The 19,495-nt window shown below is 37.9% G+C and overlaps 1 protein-coding gene across 2 annotated transcripts in view; it reads left to right on the top strand.

The window, feature by feature from the left end:
* Positions 1-19,495, top strand: part of TUT4 (terminal uridylyl transferase 4) — a 44,155-nt gene that overhangs the window by 413 nt on the left and 24,247 nt on the right. For both annotated transcript variants that reach the window (XM_079313950.1, XM_079313949.1), the window contains exons 2-7: positions 7,838-8,511; positions 10,144-10,307; positions 13,639-13,755; positions 15,784-15,961; positions 18,114-18,202; positions 19,064-19,115. In XM_079313950.1, the coding sequence (XP_079170076.1) occupies positions 7,950-8,511; positions 10,144-10,307; positions 13,639-13,755; positions 15,784-15,961; positions 18,114-18,202; positions 19,064-19,115 (1,162 nt within the window). In that variant the 5' untranslated portion in view covers positions 7,838-7,949. The remainder of the gene's footprint in view (positions 1-7,837; positions 8,512-10,143; positions 10,308-13,638; positions 13,756-15,783; positions 15,962-18,113; positions 18,203-19,063; positions 19,116-19,495) is intronic.

The raw sequence follows: 19,495 nt of genomic DNA, 5'->3' as shown, positions 1-19,495 counted from the left end.
TAATGCGGGGGGGAGAGACCCCCGCAGTCGGCGAGGCCGGGGGGAAATGCCCCGTGTGCGGGGCTGCCCTCGACAGCCGAGCCCGCTCCGCCGTGAGAGGTTCTCCTTTCCGTGGATTACGATCTGCCTGGAGTGACACCCAGGCATCCCTTCGCCGACGTGGTCGTGCTCTTTTGTTGGCTTATTTTGTATACAAATACAGCTGAACGACTTTGCTGCTTTTGCAATGTGTTGCAATTTGCCAGTTGGCTGAATGTGTCATATTACCTGAGGCCTCCTGGCTTTTAAGGTTGTTTCTGGGTATATTACAGGAGGATGAGCTCTAACACACCGAGAAACAATATAATCGGATTTAAACTAAGGTAGAGATTAGTACATTATAAAGATAGTTGTATCTAAGTATGGATCTAATTTTTTTTTTTTAATATCCGTGCCACCTTCACGTTACTTGGCTTCCTGAGCATCGTGCCCTGGATTCAGGGGTCGTTGCATTTGCTTGAAAATAGAGGATGCATGTTGTTTATGGTTTTGACTTCGCTCCCGGTTTCAGTGGTTGCTTTTTGGATAGTCCGACCCCAGATAGTTATGACATAATAATTTCCGTGACAAGAAAAGTAAGCCAGCCATGGAACTATGACTTAATTACAGTACCTGGCAGAAGATGCTATATTAGGAGTAAGAGGTCTCTTTTACAAATACCAATTTTGCAGTGAGCTTTTTTAAATAATTTTTCTACTTAACTTTAGTGGAAACCTTCATTAAATTAATTTTGTGATAAAATTACCTTTTCCCAGAACGTATACTGGGATATGTTCCCAGAAGATAGACACAGAGGGATCAGAAAGTTCCTCCTGTGCTCTGTTCTTGCACAGAGGACAGCTGGGACTTTCTTCTCATACCTCAGCTTGCAATGGTAAAGAAACTGCTGGATGCCACAGGACACCTGCACTGTGCAGGGCATTTATCCAGTTCTTTCTCTGAAGGGAGTTGCTGCAATGGGCAGAAAGAAAGGGGGGCAGGATTTCCCTCTGTCGTATTTGGAAGTAAGACATTCCTGAGAAGCTCCCCTTAACTGTCTTGTGGATCTGTTTGTCAGTCACGGTTCAGGATTGTTGTGTTCATGTTGATACCATAAGGCAGCTTGACCGAGAATATATTCTGTGTCCAAGTTGCAATCCTGGCTTTTTAAACTTTGGAAAGCATTTCTAGTAAATTATTTTTGTCACTATTTTAGTGAACTAATGCAATACTGGTATTGACTTGTACTGAGAACTCATAGAAAGAAGGATCCTGCAATTTGCTTAGTGGGTTAATTTGCACAATGGAAACAGTCCAGTGGAAGTTAACATTTGTGGTGCTTTTGGCACATTAAGACTATTTTGTATATTGCTTGATAAATTATTTAACTTAGAAGTACAAAACACCTGAATTTTGTAACAATGCACATGAATTTAATTTCTGCTCTTTTTTTTAATTTTCACAGAAATGCATGTATACTCGTATCCTTGGTTTGTAATTTTGCTTCTAAGGTTTCAGCAAATATTTGGAAAAAACCCAATTTATCAGATGTCCTTAAATTTTATTTTCATTTCTGTTGATGCATGAAATACTATTGGCAGCAAGAAGTGATTTTCAGATTTTAGTTTTTGGTGTCAGCAAGGCTTGACACAGGAGTCTGGAGCCAGTTTTGTGTTACAAACAATTGTGACTCAGTCCACTGAGTGTGGCTGTGTTCTTGACAGCTTTCCTGAAGTCGTGATTTTCAGCATGTTTCTTCCAGTAGGGAAAGTGCTGGATGCTGGTGAATAAGGATACTGGTACAAGATCTGTTTGCTTTCACTGTGGTTTGTGAGCTGGTTTGCAGCTGGTATGAAGCAGTTCAAAGAGCATCCCTTCCTCAAGGATTCCAGTTTGGGTGAAGGGGTCACTGTTGCTTAAATACAAGATCCAGATAAGCTTCTATGCCACAATACATACTGCTGTGTTGTTATTTAGCATAGCACTGAGCATAAGTGGAGGTTAAGATCAAGGTGAAAAAATTGGTTTCAGTGTGTGGCTGCCGTTGAGGGCTCTGGAAGCCTCTGAAAGGCTCTGAACCAGTGCAGTGCTTTATTGTGCTTTCCCAGCCTCCTCATGGGAACTTGGACTGATGTTGTGTATGTTTTTGAAGTTAGAGCTCCCTTGTATCAGTTCCTGCTCCTCTCTCAGCAGGAATGGTGCAGCATATGGGGAGATTTGGGCCAGGTGCTGCCCCTCTTTCAGCTTCAGGGTTTGCTGCAGGTGGCTCTGATATAAAACCAAAATGTACAAAAGCATGAGGAGCCTGTATGAAATAGAGAGGTAGGGGAGATTGTTGTAACACTGCTGGTGTGACAGAGAGGATGGCTTTTCCCAGCTTGGCACGGGAGGCAGCAGCAGTAGTAGGGTCAGAAAGAGGTAGTTCTTGGCGTTGGGTGACGTTAGATTTTCTCACCTTCTCAGTGAGTCATACAGTGCTGTAGAAAAAACAATGAGTCAATGCAGAGTAATCTGTAACAAGCATATCCCTTATGGATCTCCCATCCAGCAGATTTTGCTCACTTCATAATTTAATTGTAAGATTTTTGCACCTACATATGTTACTAAGTTTTTTATCAGCCAAGCCCTTTCTTGTTACTTCCTTTATTCAGCAGTACTTTTGTGAATCAGAAATCATCCTGTTACAGTGTTTCATATTTTTACATGTGTATATATACACAGTTATTTTATCTAATGATGACTCCTTAGAATCTTCCACATTGTAAATACAGCATCAGAGCTTCCTATTTTCACTAAGCCCAGTGTACCTGTTTTGTTGAATCCTTGATTTGTGTATTAAAAGTTAATGTGCACGGTGCTGACTTCCTCCTGGGTAGATTTTGGCAGTATTACACTTACTAGGATAAATTCTATAACCTGTGGTAGGAGGGAATTCTGGAACACTATGTAGCACTTATGTTTGTTACTAAGAATATCGATGGGTTTAGGGCTGGTGGAGTCTGAAGCGCTTTAGTGGCCAGTAATCTCTTATAGTTTAAGTTTTAAGTACTTTGGGAAAACATTGAGCGTGGTTTGTACTTGGTGTGTACTAAGTTATGTCTTGTTAATCATAAACAAACATAAATGTGTGATAATTTTTTTAAACTATTGACAAAGAACATGAGAGAGGTTTGAATGATTTATGGAAGTTCTCAGACAGAAAAAAGGGCATAAGGCTGTAAACAATCAGAAAAGACACCCCCCCCCCACCCCAGCATTTTAGGGGTGTCTGTAGACATTACCTGTGCTGCACTCTGAGCAAAGTGCAGAAGACAACCTTTCCTATTGTTTCTGACTGTGGCTGTATCCTGTGTTTGCAGAATTTCCTTTTATTTTTGTTGAGGAAGTTCAGCTGGGCTGTATTGGTAATGAGGCGAGGGGGGCACTGAGGTTAATCACCCCACTTACTGTTGGAAGGCTGGCTGGGAGATTTGAGCTTAAGGACAATCATAATGGGAGAGATAAAAGCAGGTCTTGGATAAAATACAAATCTCCCTATCTCAAAGGAGGGAATGCTTTATAGAAAGAGGGTGATAACACTTGTGTTTGCAGTACTTTCTGTGTTTATATTTTGTCTAGTACTCCCCAGGGAAACAAAACTTACAAGCCTTACAACTCTTTAGCTGCCTTTTTATGCTCTAGTCTCTACTTTTGGACATTTCAGCCAGTTGGGACCACATTTGAGATCATATTTGAAGTAATGTCAAGGGGTCATTGAGTTTCTCTGCGTTTTCTGGAACAATTGTGGCTCAGCAGAGGAGAGGTCTCTGCTGAGGGGGAAGCTGGAGGAAGTTCCATTTCCTTGTAGGGAGTAGCTACAAACCAGACAGGGCTCCAGCACGTCTGCCCTGTTTGCTCAAGGGGCTGTGATCCAGAGTGTGACAGAGGAGCACAAAATGAGTGTGTAGGAAACCAGGTAAAGTCAGTTCTGCTGCTAATGAAATGATTATAAAAGGCTTTGCAAAAGAGCAATTCAGAATGCAAGAGCTCACAGTTTAACTTGGCCTTCATCTTTGAAGAGGCCCTGTTATATCAAAGTCTGACCCAAAATGTATGTGTTTGAGGGAGTTGAATACAGTGGAACAACTTTGAGCAGAAGAAGTGGTAGAAGAGGTAAAAATACCTTCTTGAAAGTTTTTTGGTGGTTTTCTTATTCCCCCCTTTTGGAAGTAAGCCTTTCTCTGACTCTTTGCAATTCAAATGCAGTTTTCTAATGCTAGTCTGCAAGGTGCAGGAAACAAAAGAAACAGGCAGAAATGAAAGTGAAACAGTCTCGTTTCTTCCTTTCGAGAGCCTAAAATGAATTCTAACCAAAGCTTATTTGAAACATTTTTAATTTGGTTGCTGTAGGCATGTATAGATTTTTATACTTTTCTGGAGTTTAAAATCAGATGGTATCTTGCCTGACCTCAAGCTGTTGTATTTCAGCCAGATTATTTTTCTTAAAAGAGCCAACAGCTGAGCTGGAACTTGAAGGAGTAACAGGCACTGTACACTCAGAAAGCAGGGGAAACTGAGTCCCTTTTAACACTGGGATATTGAATAAATGAAATATACTGCAATGGTTTCAACAGGTTAATCATACCCCACTTTGCAGACGCAGGCAAAATGCTCTAGTTTTGTTGCAATCCTGGCTGGGAGAAAATTCTTCTTTGATTCCAGGTCTGGCAATTTGGTATGAGCCTGAGCTTGTGAATAAGACATGCCATCCAGGTTTCTACAAAGATGCCACCTCAGCACTGATTCACTCCACTGTTTTGTTTCCAACCAAGTTATTTTTTTTTTTAGAGGCACTCCTTTCCCTCTCCCCATTTCCCTCTCTCCCTCTGTCATATGTAGATGGCCAGTATCTGACAGAGGACGATCTTTTTGTGCCTATCCTGTGTTCAGGAAAGGTCTCTTTGTTTCTCATACTAAGTTTTATCAGTTGGTTTATTTTGCAGTTTGTTGTTAGATGGTAATTTGGTTGCTATTTGATATGTTGCAGCAGTTTGAAATATTTTGTATTTGCTAAATCATTTTCGTATTAAAGAGAAAAAGGAAAGAAAAAGAAATTCCAAAGTTCAACACTATTATTGCACTTGCATTTCAGATTCTGCATTTCATTCTGGAACTCCGTTTTTTTTTTTGTACAGAGTATTCTTGTCTTATGTCATGACCTCGCTTTATTCATATTTCTTAGGAATAATGACTATATGTGTTTTTTAAGATTATCTACTTACATTTGATTACATTTTTGATATGTGACACTATCACAGTACTCAATTCACTAGCTGGGTTCTAGTTTTTACTAGCGGTTTCTTTAGTTGCTTTTTCTCATCACATTTGTACATTTGATTAAATATTATATATTCTCTTTGAATATATAATTGTACATTTAATTTAATGGATGAGATCAAACAATTTAAATAATTTTTGCAGATCTTTTTAAAACCTACTTTCAAAAATTGACTCTAACAACGCGACACATACAAAACCAAAATGCAGCCCCACTTTTCCTCCAACGCTGGAGTTTCACGGTGGCTTTGATCTGGAAGCGGTGCCAACAGGAGTTGTCCCCACCCTACGAGCTGTTTGTTATTGCCAGGCGTGCCCGTGCTCCTCCTCCTGCTGCCTGCTGCCAGCTTGGTGTTGAGCTGGATTGGTTTTCCCTCTGGTTGCCCAAGGGGGAGCAGCCCCGGCGGTGCCCGGCCCGGGGAAGGGCGGTGATGCTGCGGCTGGAGCTGGGGCTGCCCTGCGCCGCTTCCCCCGGCCTGGGGCTGGGCTCGCTGTGCTCCCGGCCGGAGCTGGAGGGGGAATCGCTGCCTGCCTTTGTGCTTTGCTTTGGTTCCTTGGTTTGGGGAGTTTTTCCTCCCCTCTTCAGGTTGAACAAGTAAAGCATGATGAGTTTAGAATTTGAAAAATCATGCTCCCGTTTCTCTTCTGGTTACATGAAATTAAAACCCAAACCCACCGTAGAGTTTAAAGACAGTGGTGTGTCCAGAGCTGTAACAGTTCAGTCTCTAGAACAGAGCATTATACTGTGCTCAGGGGCTGGGGAAATTCGAATTTAGCCAACCTAGAGGGACCCTGGGCTCTCCTTACCACCCCAAGCCTTCAGCTCTGCTGGTACAGCTGGGCAGGAGTTCCTGCTGCTTTTTGAGTAGAATTGCTGTGGGAAAGACTGGCTACAATCCAAAGGCAAATGTTATTTAATCTTTGTGATTTTTGATCTAGAAGCAAAAACCAAGGTGCAATCAGTATTTAATAGAAAATAGTTGCAATATTAACTGAATGTATTTGTGAGATGGAATACTTAGCCGTTAGAACAAATTTAGAATGGAGATTTTTTTTTCTTCAGGTTTTTTATTTTACTAAAATATGTGATGCTAACAGCATCTTCAGGAAAATTGTTGTGCATTTTGTTTGCTCATTTGATTTTTCACTTTTTAAAGATATGTATTTTCAATTATATCTTAAGACTTAGAGACTGAAGATAACAATTTTTAGTGTATGCTTTGTGTCCTGAAGTATTTTCTGATTTGTGTCTCATTAAAATGAGAGAGATAGTAACTGTATTATAGAGCCTGAAAAAAATTACTGTACTTTATATTGATAATATTCAGAAAGGTTGGTTTTTTGTGTGTTTGTTTTGATTTGTTTTGTTAGTTTGTTTTTAAGCAGACATTTTAATCTGATCCTTCATTCTGGTTCTTGTTTTTAAAGTACAAAAGTAGCTGTAATTTATAGACTTTTCTATTATTTCTTTTCTTCACTAATTGATAAGTGATGGATTCTCTAAAACCCAGAAATTTCCATAGGTCATGCATTTGTCTGGCAAATATGCAGCTGGACAGGAAAGAGAAAAACTCTGCACTCCATATTTTGCTATAGTTTTACAAGAATAGTTTTCTTCTTTGTCTAATGCTTCATTCTCATAGTTTTCAATTGCTGTCTGATTGTTGTTATAAGAAAAAAATCCAAGTTCTTGTTGCAGATTCTTGCCTTCATTTTCTGTATTAATAAAACTGATTCCTTACAAACAGACTCATTTGTCTGAACTGCTTCCTACTGGAAACACAACCTTTGTTTCCAACATAAATCTCAGATGAACTTATACCAACTATAGGCCTGAGGTTTAGATGAGGAAATTTAATCTGCAGCTAAACAAAATGTTTACTATTTGTGAGGGTTTTTTTTTTTTCTAAGCAAAATCTTACTTAATTACTGGCAGTCAATTTATATGAGAATAGGAGGTGCAGGTGATTGGTCAGGTTTATTATTAATACTTTGAGCTATTTCTCTAAATGCTTTATAAAATCGGTTAATAAAATGAGCTTGCTTGCTGGAAACTGAATTAGTTTTCTCTAGTGGCTAATTTGAGCTGTGTGCTTATTGAGTGGTATTTTTTAGATGTGTTAATTTTTAATTTTTTCTTTCCCAGTGTAGTTGCAGACATCTTGGTTCTTGTTTTTGTTCAGAAAGCCAGAAATAGGAAGGAAAGAAAAAAGCAAGCTGTTGGCAGGTTTATCACTGAGTGTTTTTTAGCATGTTCTGCCATTTTTTTTGTCTCTTCATAGCCCTCCTCTTTTAAATACAAATCAAAATGATCAACATTTTAATGAGTTTCACTTTAATATTGGAGTGTATTGTGGAAATGAACTTTTGCCTATGGGGGGTATGTTTCCTATGATAATTTGCATTAACACCTTCCTTTAGAGAAATTTATTTAATGTGCTGTCTACATAGAGATTTAGTCTTTTTCCTTTATTTTAAAAATGTCTTATTATTGTTTCTTCAGTAGACAATCAGCTACGATCCTTGCCTGCACAGAGGATTTAAAATCAACTGCAAGTTGCTGAAGAATTGCACTTCAAGTGGTCTCAAGACAGGAGAAGCAGGTCTTCACTATAATGGAAGAGGCCAAGAGCTCAAAGAATGGAAATCATGACCCAAGGAAGTCAGTCCGTCTTGTCTGTGAGGAAGGCAAAACAGTCAAAGTTACAATTAATCAAAATTATAAATATAATAGAAATGACAAATCTGTGAAGGATGTTGGGAGAAGTTCTCCAAGTGGGAATAGCAGCAGAAAAAGTAAACAAAATGATGTTTGTTCTGAAAAACAAGGAGAAAATAAATCATGCAAAGTAAATAGTTGTATTCCTGGAACTAAAGATTTGGGATCAAATGTTCAGGATCGAAGTCATGGAAAAACAAAAAAATTTTCTAATTTATCATCAGCAATGGAAAACCTGAAACAGACAAAAGCCCAGCCAGTGGGAGAAAATGCTCCAGGCTCCCATGTTGCAGGGAATGGGGTCAGTATGGAAAGCTTAGCAGCTACTCAGAAAGGGAAACTGGTGCTGGAAAATCCAGTGGGAGTTCATACTTTGAAGACTAGTGTTGATCAGCCTGGTGATCCTGGTAAGACTGCTGCAGATCAAAGAAAAATGGAACAGAAGCCTGATGACTTCAGTGAGTATTAGTTAACACTTACTCCATTTTGTTCTGGTGCAATTGCTGACAGTCTAAAATGGGCTTTGAAATGTTTCTGTTCGTTTTATTTTTTTCACATGTACAAAGTTGCTGGTTGCATTTAGAGAGAACATGATGTTAATACAAGCATATTGCTGAGAGAACAAGAGATTATGATAATAGCTGTCTTTTTTTCTTATGCCTAAGACCTAAACAGTTTTGTAAGCTACTTAGTGTGCGTGGGTTTTAGGCAATTTTGTGAATATAGTGTCTTATGAAGGGGGAACCCTTTCAAATATCAGTGCCTCTTAGGGAAATGCCAGTTATTACTGGTTTTCTGAAAGATCAGGGGAAAAATGGGCAAGAAAAGTTCTTATTATAGGTAGAGGGGAAATATTTTACTTCTTTTCAGTTGTGCTCCTTTTGTTACTAAAAACGTTTAGAGTAGGTTTTGGCAGGTGGCTTTTTGATTTAGGGAGCTCTGGAATACCAATCATCCATCAGCAGTACCCTTATGAGTGTGCATTTCTCACACATATTTTTCAATGTCAGAATTAAATATATTGATCAAGCTTTGTCTCGCCAGGATAATTAATTCCATAGCTCAGGATTTGTCACACTTCTTTAGAATGTATTTTTTTCTTTAATGAAAATGCTGGTTTAAGATGCCAGCTAGTGTAGACCTTCTGTTTGAAGTATTTCCCACAGCTACAGCAGTTGCTTGTATGGAAATACAAGGAAAATAATGAAGTGTGTGGTTTTTTAGCTGTCTTAATAGTGTTTAACAGGAAAAACAAGTTCAAGTGGCAGCATCCTGTGATCAGTCAGCTCTTTGTAGACCACCATTATGTACTGTGGGGACCATCTGTCACTGAGAAACCAGGACTTGAAAACTTACTCAGCTTTGATTCCTTGCTAGTCTGGGGGCACCAATCTCCTTTGAAAGGAAAGAAAAAGGAAAAGACAAAGCATAAATAACCCTCACTTTTGCTTATGTAAAAGGACTGGAATAATTTGCTGTGGATGTTTGCAGAGATGAGTGGCCTGTGACCAATGCATAGGCATGTGGAGGAACTGGCCCTGTAGCAGTGGGCTGAGTTTGGGAGCAGCAGCGTTGTGGAGCTCAGTGGCTGCTGCCTGTGGGTGAGAGGTGTCACGGAGCGTTCAGGTGTGACTCCAGCAGCTCCAGGCTGAGGGCTGGGACTGCCTGCTCACTGCCTCTGTCAGTGGGGTCATTTGGGTGAACGTCTTTGAGGCAGTTCTCTGACTTACTTCCTTAACAGAATGTCTTGTCTACAATAATTCTATGCCTAATATTTGTTTCTTTTACAGTAGGGCATTGGGATCTTGTTTACTCTGCTCTGGAAAGACTGAAAGACAAAATTAATCTACCTTTTTATTTTGTGTTTTTGACAGTACTCTTAGTAGCAGATTAGTCTCTGAAGTATTTTTAAAATACTGGTTAATATACTGGAATGATTTTTCATGTTTAAGGTGATCTTGGCCAGTGTTTGGATAAAAAACTGGAATGTAGCTCAAATTTGTGTCTGGTTCTTAGCTGCTCTGTAGACTTAATTTTCACTTTTCCCCTCCTTGAATTACTCTGTAGAAAGTAACTGCTTCTTGTTTTAGGTAAAATAAAGAATTCTGAATCAACAAAAGAACATACATTGGAAGTGGATTATTTAGAAAACACTGGTGTTATTGATGAATCCAATCTGACAGTTGAACAGCAACTAGGATTGAAACAAGCTGAAGAACGTCTGGAAAGAGATTATATCTCCCGACTTGAAAAAGTAGGTTGGGTTATGTATCAGATAAAAAAGAAAATGTGTGTCTTCTTTCATTACCATCACCATATTTCTGGTTGGGTGGTATTTCTACTACAGCTTGCTGCCTCCTTTTCTTTCTCCTTAATAATGAGTCACTTTCTAATCTAAGATACTGTCTCCAGTAGTTGATTAGTTGTTCATCATGGCAGATGATATGGATTGGAAACTTAGTGTTCCTTTTGTGGCACATGTATCTTTTGCGGAACAGTATTTTTAAAATTTTTTAGAACTGAAGGTTTACAGTTTATTTAAATAAGATTAAATAAGATTTTATCTTAAAAGATTTAAGTCTGGTTCTCTGGAAACTCCGAATACAAGACTCAAAAGAATCTTGAGCTTTCTTTAGTGTATTACCTCTCACCAGTATATTAGGGATAACTGCTTGAAAATGTTCACCTAAATTGTTCTTAACATTATCTCTAGTGAAGCAAATGTTGAAGTCAGCATAGGTAGCACAGAAGCTTTTGGTAGTATCTTATGGAAGCATTTTAATCCCTCATATGCTGTCCTAGGAAAATAACCAAAAGTTTATTACTTCTTTTTCACACCATTCTGCACATGGGAAAATCATTCCTGTGATTTATTTCTTCATTCCTTCTTTAGGCTCTCTTTGTTCATTGGTCTTGGGGGTTTTTTCTTCCTGGTCATTCTTGTGCTTTTGTTTAGACACCCATTGTGTATTTCATTTCATTTCAGCTGAAATCGTACATATAAAGAGGAAAGCTGGCTTCATCTCTCTGAAATGTGGCATTTTTGTTTAGGTTCTCTGCTTTTTTAGCAGAAGTTAGCTTATGGTTGGAGCAGCAATGATTCCCATAGCCTTTCCTTAGGAATTGGTCCATCAGGTTTTCCTGGCACTACATGTTTTGCAGTTGATAATGCCTGAGGAATGATACTTTGCTGTGATATTACTTAGTTGGAGCTTATTTATTCCATTTCTCTAACTTTTTGTGATCTCTGAATTTTTTGTCATTTTACATGTTCTGTATCCTCTTCCAAGTTAATATCTTATACATTTATAGTCAGCACACCTTCTGTTGCATTTCCTACCTCTTCAGCAAAAGTGTGGATATTTCTGCCCCCACGAGGACCCTGCTGAAGAACACTTGGCACATGCTTCTAGGTACGAGTGCTCTGAGGACAGTTCTCTCAGCAGTTTCTCTCTCACTTTACTGTTCTTTATTTAAATAGTATTTATGGTCTCCTTTTCAGACTATGACAAGTGACAAAGACTGTAAAATTCAAGTACAAGGTCTGCTGCTGCTTCTTCAAGAGCTAAGACTTGTCTTTAAGAAAGCAACCCTAAGATTGGGTTGGTGCAATTTGTTTGTAGCAGATCAAACCTCTGACCTGTTTTTTCCCTATGTGCTTATTAAAAATTTATTGTAGTATTTTTCTGAATGCTAATTCTGACTGGTGTCTAATTCCTTGGCTTGTCTTTAGCCCTTTAAAGATATTCTTAAGTTTCTCTTTTCTGATGATCTGGAACTTTCCCATTCTCTGTGAGTTCTTTAAAGTACTGGCTCTTTTATAGATTATCTCCCTGAGTATCCAAGGACAAATTTCATGAGACCTGGCTGATTTGGGTGCATCTATCTTATACAAGTAGTAGTCTGTAACTTTTCTGTCTTGTTATTTTGAGTTTTTGCCTTTTCATTGGAGTTAAGCGTAATTAGATGATTTTAAAAGTCTTCACAATAAAGGCAAACTGAAAGTTGTTATATGGTTCAGACTTCCTGGTAACATCTATTAGGCATATTGTTGATCTATATTGTAAAGATATATAAAATTTAAAAAAATATTTTTACTGTTGATACTTACTTTAATATAATATAATGGTAAAATATTTTTTATCTACTTCAGTCACCAAGCATCAAATACTTGAATCTTCCCAGGTAGCTAGATGTAACTCTCTATAAGTCGTTTTCCAAATGGACGTTTAATTTCATCATACTAGGTATTTGTCTTAGAGAAAATAAAAGTTAAGAGAATTAGTAATTAAGGCAATATTTTAAATGGATATTTACTCTGTAGTGGAAGAGTATCAGACTGGGTTTTTTTTCCAAAAGCAAGCGGTCAAATTCAGTAAGTGGAAAAACTTGCCCAAATTTAACAGTGGTTTAGGTTCCATATGGTAAATCAGATTTGTTTAACTGATCTGTGGTCCACCTCAGTGTCTTTAAATGGTGTTCATTCATTGTTGTGTCACTGTTGAAACATCTGGTGTTTTCAGTATTCTTTTTGGGTTTAGGTAAATATAGATGTATTAGAATTAGGATGAAAATGTTAAAGTAAATGTTAAAGTTTTTTTCTCTCCCAGTTACTGTAGTAGTCTAAAAAGTATGGAGAAAAACTCAAGTGGTTTTTTTGAACCCTTTTGTCTCTGCAGTGAGCTTTTCGAAAGATTTCCAATCTCTTTATCTGTGATCTGTTTGAGCAAGAAAATACAATTGCAGGATGAGAAAGATAAAGTGGATTATTTGGTAACAACCCCTTCTGTTTGCAGAGTCCTTTCTGCCTTTTAGTCCAGCAGGTCTTAATTGTTTCCTGGCTGAATAAACTCCATGGTATCCCCTCGTGAACCCTGGAGAACAGGTTCCCTTCTTCCCCATCATCTCTGGAGGTTTGGCTGCCTCTTGCAGGCTTGGGGATCTCCTTGGCAGCAACTCTCCATTTGTGTACTCCATCTCTGCCAGCCTGTCTGTGAAAAACTTGCTTGTTCTGCAAGCGTCTCCAATTCAGAGCATCCCAGAGCATTCATCAGAGTGGAATAGCATCAGCCCTTTGCAGAGGATCCCACCTGGGCTGAGCACAGGGATTAGGAAGAGGCTGTGTTGCCCCAGGCTGCCCGGCCACACCCTTTGTCACAGGGCTGCCTGTGACACAGCAGCAGGGCTGGACATGGCTGAGCTGGTGCCATTTCCTCTTCAGAGAAAGGCGGGGAGATGCTGAGATTTATCCAGTAATTAAAAGCTTCACCTGACAGGGGAATGGCTTACTGGCCTTTAGGTCAGCCTTAAGAAGCTTAAACTCTTCAGCCTGAATCTTACCTCACTAAATTTACTGAGAAATGTAATACTCAAGTCATCTCACTTCTGTCCCTTGCTCTCCCCTCTTGCCATACAGGTAAAAATCCATTTCTGCTTGTTTTTTGGAGATTGCTTAATGTTTGCAAAGCACCTTGACATTGAAAGTGTTAGGTAGTAGTTAAATGCAGTTTATTAATCAAAGAATTGAGTTTTTCAGGCACTACTGGTAGATATATTTGTTTAAATCTATGGCAATTTTTTCTCAGCGCTCCCCAGAATACACCAACTGTCAGTATCTATGCAAGCTCTGCTTAGTCCACATTGAAAATATCCAAGGAGCCCACAAGCATATTAAGGAAAAACGTCATAAGAAAAATATAATGGTAAGTTAACAAGATTATGGCTATTTTTTTTCTTTCTTTTCCTCCTCCGTTTTTTAATTTTATTTTTTAAATTAAAATGTTTTTTCATTACGTGATTGGCTTTCTTTGGTCATGTTCATTTAGGTGAAAGTTTGTGTGCTGAGCAGAGATCCACAAATTTCTGTTTTCTGTTTAAGAGGAAAGGCTTCATGATTTGTCCAGGCAGAGAGGAAAGGATATTTTGGTTATTACTTCTGAATTAGTGTGTCTGAGTAGTGGGCAGTTCATCATATTAGTAACAGAATGTAAGGTAACTTAGGTGAAAATATATACTACACAAAAATATATTCAATTTTTCTATTTTCTGAAAATAATGTCATTGGTAGCGAAACCTCCAGGGATTGATGGTGGGGTTGGGGATATTTGTTTTTATGGTTTTTTTGTTTTTGTTTTTTTTACTTTGGCTGACTTGTGAAGTTTAGAAGAGTTATAGAGTTATAGAGTTATAGTTAAGAGTTATATATATATATATCATCACTCTGGGTTTATTAATGTGCTTAATATGAGAAACAGTTCTAAAGCTTACAAAGAGAAAACCAGTTCCGTTATCAGGTACCACGGTGCTCTGGTTTGCTCTAAAGAACTGGTGCACAGATTTTCTTGCGAGCCCATTTTTGTGAATGCTGATGAAGAGCTACAGATTCCCCATTATGTTGGATTTTGTGATTTAGATGGTTAAAATTACTCTTTCTATAACCATTTCCCAAAATTCAGTCAAATTACTTTCATATGTTTCCATTGATTTCTTGCCATACTTCTGTTTTTCATTAATGCTCTAATTCTACAACGTGTACAAGTCATCACCTGAAATACCATAAGTCCATTAAATCTCACAGAGTAACATTTTTACATTATGGTCAGTGATAATTTGTAAAGGATTCTGGTTCTCTCATGATCTCCTGAATTGCATCATACTGAAATAAATGAGCCAGGTCTGTGATTGATCTATAAACACTTTCTTACCATGCTTTTCATCTGGGCATGAAGATGAGAATTGAGCAATGAGGTTTCTTTAGCACTGAGTGGAATTCTGGAGGACAGGGAGCAGTTTCACATATTAACACTTACCCCAGATAGCTTTATGTTGTGTGCAGCATCATGGTGGAACCTATGTAACTGTCCTAAATGTTTCTTCATTAAATGCTCCTGTTTACAGCTCTGTGAGATACATGACAATCAAATAAGCTCAGCAGCAGCTGTGGTTTCCCAACTGAAGAAAAATCTTAATGTGGTGACATAGAAAAACTCCATACTACTTTAAAAATGCTCATATTCTTTCTTACACTAATTTTGTTTGGATAAGAACAGAAGAGTTGAGAGATGCAGCCTAGAACGAAACAAACATTTTCATACTGTCCTGTTTTTTCTTAGTGCAAATTTATTTTATGGTTATTATTTATTTCAGTCATATCTATCATGTAGTTGATGAATTCATGAAAAAAGGGTTTGTTGTACTTAGTCTCAAATTACTTGAGTCCCGAATGACTTGATGCATCTGCTGTTGGATTGGGTGCACTAAATCCAGTACTTTCTGGCACCAGCTGTTTAAGCAGTAATGGGACTCAACTTATAAAATTCCCTTGGAGCTAGGAATACTTTTTCTGCCTCTGATATCTTTCCTTCAAGTACAGTCCACTCGGAAAAAATCCATGTGACTTTTCCAGCTCAGTTACTTTTATTATGTAGGAACAATTACAGCTTTTTATTTTCTTGGATGAATTTTACTTCAGAACTATCAGAAAATGTGGTTCAGGAATGGACCAGCTGTGAGATAGCGTTCTCTGTTTTAAACACTGAGCATCTGCTCTCATTCCTGGGACCACACTATTTTATTTGCCTATTAGCCCAGGCAGAGTTCCTGCCTTTGGAAGTGTTTGGTCGGGATACAAACAGTAAACAGCATGTTCCAATATCATATAGCTGTAAGAGGAAAAGGCTATCTCCTCTTAAAATACCAGTTTTTACTTACATCATCCACCAATTATTCAGGAAAAGCAAGAAGAGAATGAGCTGCGGGCGCTCCCACCGCCCTCGTCTGCACAGTTGGCTGCTCTGAGTTTCACTCTCATTGAGGCAGCAAATGAACAAGGCATCTCAGATGAGGACTTCAGAATTCGGCAAGAAATTGTAAATGAGATGGAGAAAATTATTCAACAGCCCTTACCAGGTATTCATGGTATTCTCCATTTGCTTCAGGGGAAAATGTTTCATTATTTTTGCATGTATACTTTTGATACCTTCATTAATGGTGAATGAGTGCATTTGGGGTTAAATTATCTTGATAGTGTACCATATTAATATATATAGAGACTTTCTAATACAAGCTAGCAGATGATTTTGAAAGAATTAACAGATGTACCAAAAGAGAACAATATGATTGTGCTTATTTGTGCATCTTTCTGATGCCTTTATTGATCCTCTTTAAAGTGGTGGGATAACATAACAAGAAGGATAATATTTGACATTTGCTTCTTTGCATTGATTTCACATCAGCTCCTATAGTTAATACACTGGGAGTTTAAAATCAGATTTTTGAAGCTGCAGTGATGTTGACTTTGTGCTAACAGTGGTTTGGTGTTGAGTGCATCTAAACAGAAGAAAATACTAATATTGTTGCAAAAGAAAAGTTTTAAATTTTTAATTTCATCTATATTGGAATCAAGTGCTGTTTTATACAGTCCATTTGTTTCAGAAATACTTTTTTTTCACCTTTGCTCTTTAAAAATACAGCTGTAAGAAAGATTTTGTTATCTGCAGGATGATCAGCATTAGTTTTAAGTGCTCTATGAAGTATCTGCTTAAATGGAAGGTGCTGAATAGAATAGAAGGGATTTGTAGGGTGAAGGTTTCCTTATCTGTTTGTTTTATAATAAGTGTCTTCTAGAGCAAATTCCTATTCTGGAACTCTAGGGAGTTTTCCACTTGTAGTGGGAAGCATAAGACAAAGCTTTTTCACATAACATTTTTACATAAATACTCAGGAAAATTATTGTTACTTTGTCTGGCTGTCTTGTTTGGACTGATGAGCTTCTATGGAGGTGTAGGAGTAGTGGAAGGGGAGTCTGTAATAGTAAATGACAGTTTGTTATTCTCCTTTTCAAAGCCAGCTATGTTGTAGTGAATGTGTTTTCCTAAGTTGTAAATTCGGAGAAATTTATTTCATGCACTGTGTAGAAAACATCTGATCTTCTGGCATGATTTTCACTTGAGCTCACATTAGAACTATGCAAAAATTCTTAGTACTATGATAAGCCATTGGAAGAAATTGCAAATTATTATTATTATTAACCATACAGACTTTCATTCTGAGAGGGCTGGTTGCTAAGCCGTGAAAATAGGCTTGAAGCTATGTATGTGTAAGATCTTTTTTAAGAGTAATTTTGTTGATGTTTCTGTTTGAATGAGTTTGGTCAGAACACATATAAAGGAAGACATACAAGAAAAACCCTCTTTGCTGTGAGAGTGGTTGAACACTGGCACAGGTTGACTGGAGAGTTTGTGGACTCTATACACGCAGATTTTCAAAACCCAATTGGACACAGTGTGGACAACCTGCTCTGGGTTACCCTGCTTGAGCTGGGTGTTAGATTTGGGAAGGATTGAGAGCACTCTCATTTTTCAGCTGATTTAAGTATGGGAGATCCTAATTCCTATTACAGCAAAATTTTCATCTGCAAAAATTTCATCCTAAATTGGGATAAATTACTGCTTATGGAATGGGATGACATTTCTTATATTATTGCTGAATAGGTACTTCCTAGTTAGTTTAGATCTGTTCTGCATCTTTTCAGGTAACTATTAACTAAAATACTGAATGGACACTGTATTCTGTGCCTTGGATTATATTGAAGTTATGCTTTATATACATATTCTGTTGTGAACTGTGTGCTGGAACTTGCTGATGGAATCAACAGATTGGTGCCTGATACAGGAGTCTGTGAGACAACAAAAAATTTTATAATTGGCTAAGTGCTGCAGTGAAATCAAGCTGTACTTAACAAAAGCTGTTACATAAAATCCTGCACTGAGAGGGTGACAGTTATTGTTACTTCATATTTAATTTTATGTTAAAAACAAACAGAACTAAAACTGCATTGCAAAAAAATCTTTAAAACAGCTTGGAAAATGTCAGACATTTGGTGGTTACAGTATTTGAATTATTTGTTTTCCTGTGATGCTGTGTTATGGAAATGCCTGCCCTTAACAGGAGCGAGAAAGGGGTTCAGTGTTCATTAATAGGGGAGTGCCACTTGTGAGGTGCAGTACCTAAAGCAAACTTATTTTCTAACTGTTAAATAATTATGTTTCTCTCTCTCCAGACTGTTCCCTGAGGATGTATGGCTCCTGTTTAACTAGATTTGCTTTTAAGACCAGCGATGTTAACATTGATATCAAATTCCCCCCTAAGGTGTGTAGATATTATCTTGTATTAACTAAGACTCGTTTTTAAATCAAGGACATCCACATTTATTTCTATTCCATTGCCTTCATCATCTTTTGGGGCACATGCTGTTAGCATACCACAAAGCATCTAATCTTTGATTTAGAGTCAGCTGTGCTGTGGAGGAAGTTTTCATTGCTCTTTAGATAACTTTAATTCTTGGGTGTTCTTTTTGCTTTGTTTTGTTTTGTTTTACAGTTTTATGCTAGACTTCTTCTGAATTCTTTTTTGAGTAAGCACTGAAGCAGTATGAAGATGGTTGACTTGGCTAAGTGTGCTTCTATTAGCTCATGATTCAGACTGTAAACTCTTGTAGGTTTTGACTACCCTCCACTTTTAAAATTTGGGATAAAAGTGACGTTCTTTAGGTAATGAAGTTGTTGGTTCATGTTTAGTGTGTGATAATAGCAGCAATTCTTGATAGACACTCAACTGCTGCACTTGCATGTGCTTTAAAATGGTCACCTTTAAAAACCCCTGTGAAAGTCTTGACATTAAATTCCTTATTGCTGTCCATTTCTAGTAGTATACATTGACAATGAAATTGTTGAATATATGGCAAGTGCTTTTATTTATCCTGTTAATGCAGAACTAGAACACAAGTGTTGACTAGAGCTGTAGGCTGAAGGAAAGCTGGCTGTGAGGTTTACTGGCACCTGTTTCATGGTGTAGACAGGTACAGTTAACTTTTTCATTAATACTGACACGTTATTTCACTATTTTGAAGGACACAGAGTTACTAGTTTTGCAACACAAGTAGTTTGAAATAAAACATAAAAGAAAATACTAGTCTCAATAATGCAACCTGCTCTAATTTTGTCATTGTAGATGAGTCAACCAGATGTTCTGATCCAGGTGCTTGAGATCTTGAAGAACAGTGGTGAGTTTTAGTTGCATCTCATTTCTATTTAACATCCCATCTGCTGTGTAGTTGTTTTTATGCTCAATTTTTCTGTAAACTTAGAAAAATTGGTTGGTTTTCAACCAAAGTATCTGGGCTGATTTTATGAATATGATTTTTATGAACACCAGTCCTTGTGTGAGTGAGAGATGAGAAGCTGCAGCAAGAGAATGGCAGTCCCATTAGTCCAGTTCAGGTTGCCAGAAGCTGGGGCAGTAGTGTCAGATGCCAAAGCAAAAAGTTTTAACCTTTTGTAGGATGAATTCTAAGCAGTAAACTCAAAAACTGCTCTCCACTTGCATATGTACATGAGTGAGAGCTGTTCCAAGACTTCTAAAAATTGTAGCCTTGTGGTTCTG

The sequence above is a fragment of the Erithacus rubecula genome (genome assembly GCF_903797595.1).
Source record: "Erithacus rubecula genome assembly, chromosome: 10".
NCBI lineage: Eukaryota > Metazoa > Chordata > Aves > Passeriformes > Muscicapidae > Erithacus > Erithacus rubecula.
The sequence above is the reverse complement of the archived record's forward strand: the minus strand, read 5'-3'. Positions and strand labels throughout refer to the sequence as shown.